The sequence below is a fragment of the Gymnoscopelus microlampas genome (assembly GCF_963454915.1).
Source record: "Gymnoscopelus microlampas genome assembly, chromosome: 24".
NCBI lineage: Eukaryota > Metazoa > Chordata > Actinopteri > Myctophiformes > Myctophidae > Gymnoscopelus > Gymnoscopelus microlampas.
This window is the reverse complement of record NC_139961.1, coordinates 4,560,885-4,577,010: the sequence shown is the minus strand read 5'-3', so window position 1 is coordinate 4,577,010 and position 16,126 is coordinate 4,560,885. Positions and strand designations below refer to the sequence as shown.

The window sequence follows — 16,126 nt, the reverse complement described above, 5'->3', positions numbered from 1 at the left end:
CATCTGAAAATCTCAGTATAGCGGTCCATAACTTTACGGTTCAACAGAACATCACAGTATAGCGGTGCATAACTTTACAGTTCGACACAAGATCGAAGATGTTCTGCTGGGCGGTACCTCCAGATCCCATGAAATCTGGCAATCTGAGAGGACCAGATGACAACTGTCAGGCTGTGGTCACGGTAGGACACAAGCTGTACTCCTTCGGAGGGTCTGATGAATATTGGACCTGGACCAGGTCAGGATCAGCCGGTCAGATCTGTGTGTACATCTTCAACACGGTGGCTTTGCACTGGGTGCATTTGCCCAGGGTGACAACAAGAACACGAGGAGAGCGCCCCCCTGAGGTTCCCCGCATGCTCAGAGGCCACTCGGCCGTGCTGGTAGAGGACATCATCTACATCTTGGGGGACAGGAATACTCACTGTACCCCGCTGTATGCGTTCAACGTCGACGCCCACAGATGGTTGAAAACAGAGGTTTCTGGGACTGTTCCATTGTCGATGTCCAACCACTCAGCCTGTGTTTTGGGGAAGGTCATGTACGTTTATGGAGGTGAAATTTACGTTGATGGAGGTCGCCTTGCCAGCATATGCAGCAATCACTTGTACAAGTTGGACACCACCAAGATGGTCTGGTCTTTAATCAACACCAGAGGACTTGCTTCATCATCACACTCTGCCACCGTCATCGGGACAAAGATGTTTGTATTTGGGGGCATGATGGAAAGGGGAACACAGCCCGGACGGTTTGGGGCTATGGCCCAGAGGGTCCGGGACTGCAACAACATCAGAGTGTTTGACACAGAGACCGACTGCTGGCTGAGCATCACCCCTTCTACACAGCTTCTTCCAGTAGAAGCCTGCGAGCATTCAGCCTTTGCCTACGATGGAGAGCTGTACGTATTTGCTGGCCTTGAGACCTTCAAAGATCTGTGGAAGTTCAATACAAAGTCCTCATCCTGGAAGAAGGTCAAGCCCAAGGGGAAAGGCCCGTCTAGGAGGGGTGGTATGCACTGTTGCATGTTGGGAGATCGTGTCTTCCTCTTTCGTAGAGACCTGTTCATCTTAGACTTGAGTCCTAGCCTGAAGACCTTATGCAAGATGGCAGTTATTCAGTACCGTCTGGATCAGTCTGAACTCCCACAGGATATCAGGTGGGAACTTGCAGTCATGATATCAGTTGGGAACTGGCATCAGGTGGGAAATGGCATCAGGTGGGAACTGGCAGCGGGGGGGAACTGGCAGCAGGAGGGAACTGGTAGAGTGCGGGAACTGGCAGCAGCTAGAAACTGGCAGCAGGGGGGAACTGGCAGCAGCTAGAAACTGGCAGCAGGGTGGAACTGGCATAGAGTGGGAGCATCGGGTGGGAAATGGCAGAGGGTGGGAACTGGCAGCAATGACCAAAACAACATTAGAAAGGAAGTAGAGAGCACCTCTCCACCAGGAAGTGACCTATAACCGGAAGTGACGTCGGGCATCTATAACGGGAAGTGATGTCGGTCATCTATAACAGGAAGTGGACAAGGACTGACAAATACCAGAGATGGGGACTCAAATCGGGGACTCGGACTGGAGTTGCACTCGAGTCGCCACAAATGAGACTCTAGACTCGACTGGGACTCGCCCCTCAAAGACTTGAGACTTGACTCGGACTCGAGCTCAAAGACTCGTGGACAATCTTTATTTATTTTATGGATTTTTTTTTGGACGCATTATTGAATGAAATGCCCCGAAAACTTCCACTCCCCTGTCTCCTCCCTTTCCCCTCCCGCGAAGGAACCTCGGGTGCGCGGCTGCGCGCAAAGTCATGCTGCTTCGTGCGTCTCATTAACGTAAACATGGCGAGCACCAGTGCAGCTGCATCAACTCCAGCTTGTGCGGCTGCCGTGCCTATAATAACTTCACACAAAATGGAATCGACCGAACAGCAACATGTAAAGAGTGTGGGATGGTCATAGAAGAAAAAGGATCCACAACAAGCAACTTTCTCTGTCACCTCTATAAAAAGAGGTCAGTCACTTCAAATAAACTTAGCGTCTATATGGATAATGGTTAACTCGGCACCAGGCAACAACTATCTAAAAAATAAAAGCCTGGACCAGCGCGTCTGTGTACCCGATATAGGAAGTGTTTAAATTCCCCAACCAACCAGAGTGCAGTGGGCGTCGCTCATAATGTTGTGTTGACGGGGCGGGGGCTGACGGACAGATCGGTGAACCAATGGCATCACACGGATTCTCTCGCCGGAGATGTTAAGCACGCCCCTTTAGGTCAGAAAACAGGAGCGCTGGTGCAGCCTAGGTGGGGGACATGTCTTACCCATGGCCTCTCCTTGAACCACGGCTGCTGGATAAATATCTCCTTCTGGAGTACAGCACGCAGTTCAGGGGGAGAGGCTATGAGATGAGCAACCACATTTTCAAAATCCACCACCTTTCGGTGAAAAGGTCAGTACATACTGTTAGGAATGCAGAATGACAACCCAAAATGCAGAACCACAAGCGGAATCGTTTCAATTCACAGATTTATTAAGGCAGTAAGCTTACAGCAAAACATAGTAATACTAGCAGTAAACAGGAAGTGCAAACCTTATGGAAACACAAGTCAACGGATACGACTCTCCAAGGCAGAATACAGGAAAGACAAAGCATGTACTGACAATGGCCCTCATTTATCAAAGGAGCGTATAAACCGGCTTATATTTTTCCATATATTCGGCCGTACACCAACGTCGAAGTCACATTTATCAACGAATCCTACACAGCCAATCCTAGCGTACATTGGGTCGGAGCCTTCCCTTGATAAATGTCACGGTTGAAACCGAGCGTCATTTAAATAACACGCCCTTAAATATTCTCGAAACGCCCTGATTTTACGACATGGAGAACCAGAATTCGAACAAATAAAGCATGGGGAGTTTCGCCGGCTCGCCTCACCAATTGCTGCCTGTCAAGTCACACACACGTACGCATACGCACACACCTCTCTCTCTCTCTCATACACACACACGCCCAACTGTCTTTCATGTAATCCGTAGCGGTACAATCTTTGTCACGTAGGCTTGTAGCCTACATGAATGACATATTATGATACCATTCACATCGCGATGAATGGGGTTTGTATATTAATTTATTTAACCCATACCAAGCAGTGCACAAGCAGTCATGTAGGATATTCCCCGTGAGACTCGGGACGGGCGGCAGTGATCCCGTGCTGCCACGTTAATAAGAGATTCGATCGTCGGGTTTATCCTTAACCCAGCCAGGTTGTGTAGTTGCCCACTACAGACGAACACCAAAACACTCGCTCCAAAACACAGTCGCCCCGGGGGGCAATTCCGGCGGTATTCACCTGGTAATCCTAAACGTAACCTCAGTAAACTATGCCTAAACCTAACCTTATTCCTATAACTAAATCAAAATGTGCTGTCAAAATCAACACTGCTGTGTATACTTCTATACCTCTACATTTCAGAGGCGTCTTACTAGTTACTTTGCAGATTTAGAGTAAAATTACATATGTATTACTGTAGGTTCTGCTTATTACTACTTTTACACCAACGCCCATATAGAACCACAAACAGCAATTATTTGATCTGTTTTAACACTGAAACTATGTGTCAGATTCATCTTCAGAAGGTAAACGAGGGGGGAAAATGGCGTTTGGCCACAGACGGGATTAAAACACTTCTTTATTGAAAAACATGGGCTAATACATTGCACAAATACTTTGGACACCTAGTTAACATTTGGGGCAAGTTCACAAACGCCAGTATCCACCTCGTATTGAAGTTAATGGAGGGGTATATCAGGGTCTCCTATGCACAGAGGTTCTAGTCATCTGAGCAGGAATGTGTGACAAATAGAAGAATCATGGCAGTCATGGCGGAACTTCAACCTGGTGTTTGCATTTCTCTATTTATTACCCGTACATCTACATAAACATTCAAATTTCAAATATAACGATACTAACTCATGGCCACGGATGTTAACATTATATATGGGTTCTCAAAAGTACCCGTATTTTTTTTAATGTTAAATAAAAAAACATTTTAATCCAATCGCTGGCCATTTTCTCGCAGCACACTCACGCAACTTTACAACTCTCTGATAAAATGGCCACCAATCAGATTAAAATGCTTTTTATTAAAAAATACGGAAGATACGGGTACTTTTAAGGACCTGTACATAGTTGTAACATCCGTGGCCATAGGGTCAGTTCAGTAGGCCTATTAACCCATTCAATCTGGGAACGCATCTGTGTCATTTTATTTAGCCATTATTCTATACTGGCTATTCAAAAATAGCAGATCTACAAGCTCATATAGCCGCAAGCTTGTAGATCTGCTATTTATTTATTTTTTAATCGTGAAAATGTGTGCACATCTTTGAATATATATCTTTTAAAGCAAACATTTGTAATAACTCAGATATTTACTTCTGGGGGATTCTACAAATGTCTTCTAAATCAAATGTCTTCTAACATTATAAAAATAGAAAAATAAAGTATGTTGATATAATATCAGTGGTTCTCAAACTCTTTTCATGTCAAGGACCCGCAAAATTATATGTATTTGTCTGCGGACCCTCCATCTCCATATTTGGTCCAGGGATCCCTTTAAATTTCAACTTCAAGATTATTTTTCAAAAACAGCAGATCTACAAGCTCATAGCGCTATGAGCTTTTAGATCTGCTATTTTTGAATAGCCAAACAAATCTAAAGTGACAGAGACTCGTTTCTGGATTGAATGGGTTAATGTCGACAAAGATGTACTGATAACATCTGTCTATAATAGTTTTGCAACCACTGGGATACGCACTCGGGTCGTAAAATCATAAAGCCGCAGCCTTAACCACTACACTACCAACCTGGTTATTAAGAGAGGAGAGAAGTCACTCTTAAACATACAACACAGCAGTCACGAGTTAGATAATATATATTTACGGGGCCAGAGCTCAGCTCTGGACCTGTATTGTTATTGGCATTATTCTGTCACTTCTGCCACTTGTCGCAGTTCTGGCTGAACCGTGCTGTCGCTTTTTACGAAACTCGGCCATATAGTAAATGGTCATGAAAAACGATCAAGAAATAATTCTCACACTCATTCGTCAAAAGGTGGCACTATAGCACTCAATTGAAAATGCCAACTTTGAACAGGTACAACTCATGCCCTGTTTGACCTACAACCATGAAACTTGGATACACATATGCGTCTCCTCATGCTGAACAACTTTCACCCTCTGACTTTTGACCTCTGACCTTTAGATCTCCCACCATTTTGAATTATATGAATAACAGTCATTGGCTCCTAACTTCTGCATTTTTTCACTTATGGAAAATCCGCTGCCAAGGTGTTGTCGGCATAGGTCCAAAGTTCAAGTGTTAAACGTTTCGTGCAGATTGCTCAAAAATCCCAGGAGGAGATAGATTTTAACTATTACAGTTTTATGGAAATTATTCATCTGCCCCTAACACACACATGCAGACTCACATTTCTTTGAAACTTTGCAGAAAGGTTGAGGGTCATTCCAAATATCACTGAAACCAATCTTACTCCAATTGGCCAAAGGGGGGCGCTATAGCAATTTATTTTAAATGAAAACTTTAAACAGGCATAAGTCATGCCTCGTTTGGCCGAAAGTCGTGTAACTTGGTTAAACTTGTGCCTTGACTCATGAGGAACACATGTATCGCTTTGACCAGTAAGCTCCGCCCTTAGATTGTCCGCAATTTTGAGCAGTTTGAAAAACACTTGTTTTTGGCAGCTCTGGCTTAACCGTGCATACGCTTTTTACGAAACTCGGCCATATGGTAGATGATCATGAAAAACTATCAAGAAATAATTCTCACACTCATCCGTCAAAGGGTGGCGCTATAGCACTCAATTGAAAGTGCCAACTTTGAACAGGTACAACTCATGCCCTGTTTGACCTACAACCATGAAACTTCTAGCCTCGCGTAGCCAGACAATATCACACGACACACTGCGTGGATATTAGTCTGGTCCCTATCAACGGTAGATTTTCTTCCAAGGGGCGGTTACAAAAAGATCCAAACGGACTCTATTGGTTAGACCTAAACCAATCAGAGCAGTGCTTCCTTGAACGAACCAATCAGAGCAGTGCTTCCTTGTACGTCATTGCTCCAAATAAGGTGATAAGCCCGCCGACATTTGGATACTGGGCCCTGGTTGGCTCCGCACAACTGCGGAGGGAGAGAATTGAAATCTCTATGGAGGGGGGCCAGACCTAATCTGCCGAGGGCTAAAGTGCATGCAATTTTGCAAAGGCAGATTCGTCTGGAACCAGGCTATGAAACTTCGATACACACATGCCTCTTCATGCCCGACAACTTTTGTGGTCTGACTTTTGACCTCTGACCTTTAGATCTCCCACCATTTTGAATTATATGAAAAACAGTCATTGGCTCCTAACTTCTGCATTTTTTCACTTATGGAAAATCCGCTCCCATCATTATGTCGGCAGAGGTCCAAAGTTCATGTGTAAAGAATTTCGTGCAAATTGCTCAAAAATCCCAGGATTCCATAGATTTTAACTATTGCAGTTTTATGAAAATTATTCATCTGCCCCTAACACATACATGCAGACTCACATTTCTTTGAAACTTTGCAGTAATGTAGAGAGTCATTCCAAATATCACTGAAACCAATCTCACTCCAATTGGCCAAAGGGGGGCGCTATAGCAATTTTTTGAAAATGCAAACTTTAAACAGGCATAAGTCATGCTTCGTTTGGCCGAAAGTCGTGAAACTTGCTTACACTTGTGCCTTGACTCATGAGGAACACATCTATCGCTTTGACCAGTAAGCTCCGCCCTTAGATTGTCCGCAATTTTGAGCAGTTTGAAAAACACTTAAACCCAGGATTTTTCAGCTATTTGCGTGAAACTGTATCATCTGTGTGATCTCCTTTTTCACAGTTCCATGTCTGTTGGTCCAATGGCGTCTCCCTTAAATGAGTGCCTCACAATCTCAAGGTCGCCAGTTCAAGCCTCACTTGGTGCAGACTTCATTTAAGTTGAATTGCAAACAACATGACTGTATCAATGAATACATGTGCAAATGGTAAAGATAACCTGAAATGCTTATTTGAGAGTATGTTTTTTCAATGTATCTTTTTCATTCTGAAAATAGCCGATCTACAATCTCAAAACTTTTCAGATAGCAACGTGTTTCCGAGCTTGTAGATCGGCTGCTTTCACTGTTTTCGGTTGCGAGGAGACATACAATTTCTCTATTGGTAAATGGTTTGTGAACGAGTGATCTTAGTGTTGGCTTGGTTCATGACAGAAGGCAAGAGTTTATGATCTTCAACAGACAACATCAACGTTGCAGCCTATTAGTCCGAAGGTTGAGAATTTGATTCCTTTTAATGGCAATAGGTTGAGATGTCCAATCAATCCATTCTGTTTCCATCTCTCTCTCTCATCAATCTATTCCGTTTCCATGTCTCTCTTCAATCTATTCCGTTTCCATGTCTCTCTCTCTCTCTCTCTCTCTCTCTCTCTCTCTCTCTCTCTCTCTCTCTCTCTCTCTCTCTCTCTCTCTCTCTCTCTCTCACTGGCCCCGTATTATCGCTGCTTGCAGCTATATTTTAATTTGAATTACGTTTAATATAGGCAACTAGGCTATTTAAAGAAGGTGCTCGCCTGGCCCTGAACACAAAACCCCTGCATTAAACATTCTTAATGCTCTAAACACAATTAATTATGGCTTATTATTATTATTATTATTTGATTCGGGATATTAACAGCAAATAAACAACATTCAGTACGGTGCGTGCCTGGCCCTGAACAGAAAAACCCAGTGTTAAACATTTTAACAGCTCTAAAAACAATTAAATAGTGCTAGTTATTAAAATAGCCGATTTACAAGCTCATACCCGCAATCACAATGTTTTACAAGCAGCTTCACAGAAAAACAAGCCCAGCGTGTCTTATAGCAGATATACAAGCTCATAGAGATAATAAGCAGACCTGGCAACACTGGCTACACTCAGATTTGAAACTTCAGCTGGACTCAAAATGTCAGGATGAGGCAAAGGAGGCATTTCTCTCGTGCGCGTATAAACGTTCTTTGCGGAGCATTGACATTGAATAAGGCCGTGGACACCGGTGGTGTCTGCGGTCTCTTTAACTCTATTTCTCTATATCTGACACCCTGAAAGGACTGTGAGCAGAGCACAAATATAGAGAAAATGCCCCCACAGGGGGAGGCCCAAGACCGGGCGGGTCGCTACTGGGCTCGGATAAAATTCATCGGTTCTGGAGAGCCTCCAAGCAGAAACGTGGTCGGACAATATCTGTTCAGTACCAGGTGGCTGGAAGTGAGTGAAATATACTCTTTTATCGCTCTAACGAATCGGAAAGAGTTTGAACTCTGTTTCCACCGTGAAGGATCCTTACGGAAATTCAGCACACTGTTTGCAGACAGGTCTGCAGAGGGTAAGTGGAAGGATTTCGAACTCCACTCCTCTGTCCCTGTGGACACGCTCATTGTCTTGATTAAGTTTTGGACTGCTAGGGTAGCCGATTATGACATTGAGCAATATCTGCGCAGATATTGCACACTCCTGCACCCAGTTGAGAAACTTATCGATGAATTTGGCCTTTGGTATGGGGTACGACGCTACAGAGTCAAGCTGCACAAAACAAGAAGTGATGGGCGACCTGTAGATCTACCTAATTCTATTTCCCTTGACCCATATAATGGAAAAATAACATACTCAGGCCAGATACAGAGATGTTATATTTGCCAGTCCACAAGCCACCAGGTCAAAGAGTGCGACATCGTAAAATGCTGGAAGTGTGGACAGACTGGACACAAGGGGAGAGAGTGTACTAACACTGGAGTATGTAGCATGTGCAATGGAGAGGGGCATACCTTCTTCACGTGCCCCCACTCGTACAGCAACAGAGCCAAGACGCAGCAACAGCGACAGCAGCAATCTGCAGACACAACCTCAGAATCTGAGGAGGAATCAGCAGGCGAGACACCAGCACCCGGCAGCCAGCAGAGATCAGCAGGGGAGTCATCATCATCATCTGACAGCCAGCAGACACCAGCCTCAACACCCGACAGCCAGCAGAGACCAGCAGGGGAGACTTCATCATCCGACAGCCAGCAGACATCAGCTCCAACACCCGACAGCCAGCAGAGACCAGCTCCAGCACCTGGCAGCCAGCAGAGACCAGCACAGGAGGGGCAGCAGAGACCAGCGGGCAACCCTCCGGCACCTGCGGGGCGACAACAGCCAGCGGCATCCACCAGCGGGCAGAGACCGGCGGGCGGGCCCTCGGCGTCCTCTAGGAGGAAGGGACGGCCCACAAGGCGGGCTGACGCAGCAGCGGCTGTGACATCTGTTTCTCCACCGACGGCGGCTCCAGCACCTCCACCAGTGGGGGGGCCAGGAGACGGGGTGGTAACCTCTACAGCGCAGCCCATCCCTGCTGGTGCCCAGCCATCAGAGACAGACCATGACAGTCAGGGGAGTGCCACGCAGGTCAGTATTACCAGTTATCAAGTGCCGAACAATGTTGAAACTCAGGACATTTTTAACTGACATTTTGCGTGAACGAGAGACTAACGAAGGTCAGCATGTAAATGTTGACCTTGAAGATGCAATTGTCTTGTTGTGTGGACCACAGACTGAAGAACGGGAGCCTTTGCCTGCCTTTATGCAGCTCTCTCCGGAGAGTTTCCCTCCCCTGCCAAACAAGAGGGAAAGATCCTCCCCTGACCAACATCTAGGTAAAAAGAGCAAAAGCCAGGGACAGAAAAAGCCTTTTAAAAATTAGATCATGTCTTGCTTGCTAGCTGTAGGCCTATTATTCGCCATGATGACTTTTAATATAGCGACTATCAATGTCAGAGGAATACAGCAAGCAAGCAATAGACGCGAAAAATTACATGTGTTGAAAAATATAAGAGCAGATATTATTTTCACACAAGAACTGCGGCTTAACTCACTGGACGATGTTAAAAATGTAAGAGAGTCCTGGTCCCATGGGAGGTCTGAATTCTCGATTGGTGGTGACAGGGCAGATGGAGTGGGTATTTTATTTAATACTAAAAATGTAATAATTCAAAGAAAACGGGAATTAATACCAGGCCGACTGCTTGTTTTAGATTGTATTGTACGGAAGCAGAAAGTGCGCCTTATCAATGTATATACAACTCCGCACCGCTGCGATAAGATTCAGCTCTTTAAAAAATTGAGAGAAGTATTGTGTGGAGGTCATTGTACAATTCTGGCCGGCGACTTTAACTCAATAACAGATATTAAGGACAGGATACCAACAACTCCCTTTAACTTGGACAGAGCAAATAAAGCGTTGAAGGAAACATGTGAGTGTTTTGAAATTAAAGATACTTTTAGGGTATTAGGGTGTTGGCTGTACGCGTTTTGACACAAGGGTCAAGACGCGTATAGACAGAATATATATTTCAAAAGATATGAATGTGAGTAAATATAAAACGGAGGCCTTGGTTAATTCTGACCACCTCGCTGTGAGAGCCACTGTTCATTTTCAGGATGCCCCTAGACAGAACAACTGGAAGCTGAACATTAATTGTTTAGTAAATCCGGAGATAATACAGAGTGTTAAAGCTGAGATAAATAGAGTGAAGGACTTAAGAGTGTTCACTGAGTCAAATGTTGAGTTGTGGGAAGAAATGAAGAGGTGCTTAAAAAGACACCTCATTTTAAAATGCAAGCTTTTTAACAAAAAACGAAATAAAGAATATGACAAATTAATGCAATCTTTTGTAGATATTAAATGTAAACGTGGCCCAATAACGGAACAAGATGAGAAGAAACTGGAAGAAATTAATAGCACTTTAATGGTGTTTAATAACAAATACATCAATGCAGTTAAAGTCCAGGCAGGGTTCGATACGGACGAACCAGCCAATATCCAAAAGGTCATACAGAAATATAAAGAGAGACAGGATTTTAATTGTATTAATTCTTTGAGAAATAAAAATGGCCACATTGTGGAAAAAGATAATGAAATAGTGGATTTAATTGTTGAGCATTTTGAAGAAATGTATTCTGATGTTGGTGGCTCTTTGGAAGCAGAGGCCTTTTTATCAGAGATAAAAAAAATGGATGAAGTGCATTTTGCAACCCTTCTTGGTGATATCACCAGGGAAGAAGTAAGAAAAGCTATTTCACTCTTAAACAGAGGGAAATCACCCGGTCCAGACGGGCTTCCCTCTGAATTTTACCAGGTGTTTGCCAATGAACTAGATGATGTATTGGCCTCTGCTTTTAATGATGGAATAAATACATGTATGCACGATGGCTTTTACCAGGGTACCATCTCTCTGATTTTTAAAAAAGGTGATGAAAATGATTTAAATAATTGGAGACAGATCACATTATCAAATGTAGAATATAAGATACTCGCCAAAATAATAATGATAAGACTAAATTCAGTTTTAAATGAAATAATAGAAAAAGAACAAACATGTGCTATTAAAGGGCGTATGATGTGGGACAACCTTAACAGGATCAGAGAGATGATAACTGAGAGCCACAGGCCAGGTTTTTTTATTGTTGGCTTTGACCAAAAAAGAGCCTTTGATTTTGTAGGCCGAGAGTACTTATGGTGCGTTTTGGAAAAGTATGGGTTTCCACAGGGTTTTATAAAAATAATAAAAATGTTATATGCCAAGTCTCAGGTGGCGGTTAAGGTAAATGGAAGGACGTCTAAATATATTAATATCCAGAAAGGGGTAAAACAGGGCTGCCCACTGAGTGCGGCACTTTATATTTTAGCCATCAGCCCTTTACTAAACAGAATAAAGAATGATGATAGAATAGAAGGTGTCCAAGTTGGTGGAACAGTGGCCAAGGTGTCCGTGTACGCGGACGACGTCACAGCCTTCATAAAGAACCAAAACGAACTTGATGTTGTTAGAGAGCACTTTCGCCTCTATGAGCAAGACGCGGGGGCAAAGTTGAACGAGGCAAAAACAGAGGCTATATGGATAGGGGAGGAGAACGAGAAGCCAGACTTGCTCATGGAGGTGAAAGAGGAAATGAAAATCCTTGGAATATTTTTTAGCAATATAGACTGTGTACAGAAAAACTGGGACAGGAAAGAAGCCGAGATTAAAGAAGAAATAGAGAAATGGAAAGTTAGAGACACAACCTATAAGTTAAGAATAGGGATAGTGAAAACTTTTGTGTTATCTAAATTGTTGTTTTTGGCTACAATTTATCCGCCACCTGAGAGATGTATCAAAAGAATAAATAGGATGTGTGTACAGTTAATATGGGTCAATAACCGTGAGGTGACAAAACGAGCCCTAATGTACAAAAGCACTTTAGAGGGAGGACTTGGCGCAATGGATGTTGGCAACAAACTGTTAATTGCCTTCTGTAAGAATGTGGCTAGGGGATTTCTGTGTGGAGCAACCTGGGTGGGAGACCCCCAAAAGTGGGAGAAACATAGGGGCAGGGGCAGATCGTCACTGCCATACTACAAAGTTATATATGGAGATTTCACAACTAAACATAGCAATTTGAATATAAACTGGGGCACCCAATCCAACAAAATAATTTACAATTTAATAAATGAGGCCTTATATGGAGGATTGGTGAATTTTCAAGATTGCTCACTGGAGCAAAGTAAACGCCTAGTAAAGTATTTTAACAGCGACCTCGTTACAGGGACCATACAGGATGTTATGTGGCTAACAGTACACAGGAGACTACCTGTAAGAGCAGTAGTTAAGTGGAGTTGTTTTGTGAGAACCACAGAATGCCCTATGCCAGGTTGTACACACAGAGAGACCATAGACCATCTACTAATAGACTGCAACAGGTCTAAACAGATATGGAGTAAAATGTTTGACATGGGGGTCAAGGTACCATGTCACAGAGATATTTTGTACGCCACTTTTACCTGTGCCAAAGAAAAGTATGACTTATTTTGGTTGTGTATTTGTATCACGGTCTTTAAAATATGGAAGACCCGGTCCAAAATGACAACAGACAATACAGTCATAAATGCAGACACTGTTTTTAGGCAGGTGAAAACAGAATTAAAAAGGAGGAGAGCTGTAGATAAAAAAAAAACGCACCCAAAATTGAATTGGACCTACAATCGCACTGGGCACTTGACGGGGTCTGTGAAATAAGGGGTGTTTCGTGGACCTTATCGGGTGACCAGTGTGATACCACGTAAAGCCTTATGAAATGTGTGGAGATGTGATTTCCATATAATGTTTTGAAGGATCTTTTTTTTTTTTTTTTTTTTTAGCCATGTAATGTTTATGAAATGAGATCGAGATTACTTTGTTCTTACCTTGCCATGCACTTAAATAATATGTATTGCCAAGCCTTAACTTATGACTTATGTATTTTTAAAAATGTATGATTTTGATATAGCTATGTAATATTTATGAATTGAGATTACCTTGTTATTACCTTGCCATGAATTCAAATATGTATTGCCAAGCCTTGAATTATGACTTATGTATCTAAAAAATGTATTTATTTGGAAGATGTGGAAATTCAATAAAATACTTTAAAAACGCAACACTGGCTACGACTCAACACACACAAAACAGCTGGGAAATATTGCATAGGTAGGCTACTCCCATTCATTCTCCCATTCCATATTAAAATATTGCATACTACCATTCATACTCCCATTCCATATTTGGACATGGTTAAGCCAGGATTCCATATTTGGGATATGACGACTCATCATGACCTCACCATTATGACATGACCAAAAGCATATATATCTGGAAAACGAATAATTGAACTGTCTTCAGCTATTCAGAATGTCGATTCCGAAGTCGATGGAGTTGCAGAAGGAGGGAGAGGGGTTGCAGAAGTTGAAGAATTTGAAGTTTGAAATCGAAGACCACTGGTGGTCTGCCCCAGGCAGCGCTGTAGCTACTGTCGAAGGGGAAAAGGGGAAGATATCGCATGAAACTACGCAAAGAAGCTATGAGGATGCTGTAGGTAGTTCTAAAACGCTGTTGTCCTCTTTCATGAAACAGCTCGCCTGGAAGGCTCCTCCTGAACGTATGCCTGAAGTTCTCCAGACCAGAAAATCGGGGATCATGCCTAGACAGGCATGCTTCAGAGATACGGATGCACGGGGCAATGAGAGTAGGATGGAGGGTTTACCAGGCTACCATGAGCACACAGCTTACCTCATACTTCCAGGCAGCCTCTATACATGGACGCCGCATGGAACTGACCTGAAGATGCGCGATCTGACTATGAACAACGAAGGAACCACTTGGTGCTTTCTCAGACGCTATTGGAATGTACCGGAAAACCCTGTCAGTGTATGTGCTGCCTTGAATTGAATTGAATTGAATGGTATGCGGGTTCAATTTAGGTCGAATCCCAGGGTGCGACGTCCCTGCCAATGCACGTCCGGTGATTATAATATATGATTACAGTGGCCTGTAATCATATATTATATGAATTGAAATATATTGTAACGGCCGAGAACGTTACAATATATTTTATACACTGGCCTCTCCGAGAATCATCACCTTAACGTGGTGGAGGGGTTTGAGCGCCCCAATGAACCTGGGAGCTGTGTTGTCTGGAGCCGCGTGCTCCTGTAGGGTCTTCCATGGGAAAATGGTCCTTGGCGAGGGGCTAGACGAAGAATGGTTCATCAACACTTCACGGACTAAATCACACTTTTACTCAAAACATTTATAATATCTCTCTGAATAGAGCTGAAAAGATTCAGAATCCTGTTCTAAAAGCATACTGAGAAACAATACATAACCTTTTCAAAACGATTTGTTTATTTCAGCAAATAAATTAAACAATGTATTAATACAATTATGATACAAATATCCTCATCATCAGTGCTGAAACGTCAGGACAAAATCAAAAAACATAAATACATAGATGCGTTTTGAGCTTGTAAATCGGCTACTGTGCTACATTTGTGTGACACTGTAGCATGACGAAGTAGGCCATTAAATGACAAAAAAAAGTTTGAGAGCGGCTGTGCTGCTGAAGCACCCCATTGTTGCATTGTCAACAACAAACTTTGACAATCTTTCGGGATTTAAAAAAACTGGAAGAGGCCTAGTCCCTCACGCGTGTGTGCGTGCGTGCATGCGTGTGTGTGTGTGTGTGTGTGTGTGTGTGTGTGTGTGTGTGTGTGTGTGTGTGTGTGTGTGTGTGTGTGTGTGTGTGTGTGTGTGTGTGGGGGGGGGGGGGGGGGACAGATACATACACACATTACAAAATACTAGGTCTTTGCCCTACAAATATATAAACTTGGGTCAGTGCAGTGAATGGAGGAGTCAGATTTCACCTTCCCAGAGTAAAACCTCTTTCGTACTAAACCCAATATATTTCTAATATCTGATAATAATATCTAATAATCTGATCCTGATAGCATTATTGCGGATGTATATGCGCAGTTGCCCACTACAGACGAACACCAAAACACTCGCTCCAAAACACAGTCGCCCCGGGGCATATCCGGCGGTATTCACCTGGTATTCCTAAACGTAACCTCAGTAAACTATGCTTAAACCCAACCTTATTCCCATAACTAAATCAAAATGTGCTGTGTACTATTCCTCTACATTTCAGAGGCTTCTTACTAGTTACATTGCAGATTTAATGATAAAATGATATACATGTATTTCACAGAGTACTTCTCTTCCACCACTCCCCCCCTCCCCCCTCCCCTTCAGAAAAATCAAAGTTTAACTTCAGAACAAACAGGGATTGAATCAATATCTCTCTCTATGTCCTGACAGACATCTGACACTAGTTCTACAGACAGTATCACCGCCATGATGAACACTGTTCTGATCCTGGTGGTTATTATGATGAACCTGGACAAACTCTGTGACTGCTCTCTGTTACAGTAAGTTCACATTATTTTATATTTATATTTATGAGATTATACGGTATAGCTTGAATTTAAATAGACAGAACTATTTTCAATGCTGTAAAACAATCTGCCCCCCCACACACACACACACACACACACACACACACACACACACACACACACACACACACACACACACACACACACACACACACACACACACACACACACACACACACGGACTACTGTTATGTGCTTA

The 16,126-nt window shown here is 43.1% G+C and overlaps 1 protein-coding gene across 1 annotated transcript; it reads left to right on the top strand.

Moving 5' to 3' along the window:
• Positions 1–98: 98 nt before the first annotated feature.
• LOC311041065 (kelch domain-containing protein 3-like) lies at positions 99–1,322 on the top strand (the record flags this gene model as incomplete). Its single annotated transcript, XM_084051503.1, has 2 exons — positions 99–794; positions 846–1,322. 2 exons carry the CDS (start codon positions 99–101, stop codon positions 1,320–1,322), a joined length of 1,173 nt encoding a protein of 390 aa, XP_083907629.1.
• Positions 1,323–16,126: the final 14,804 nt, after the last annotated feature.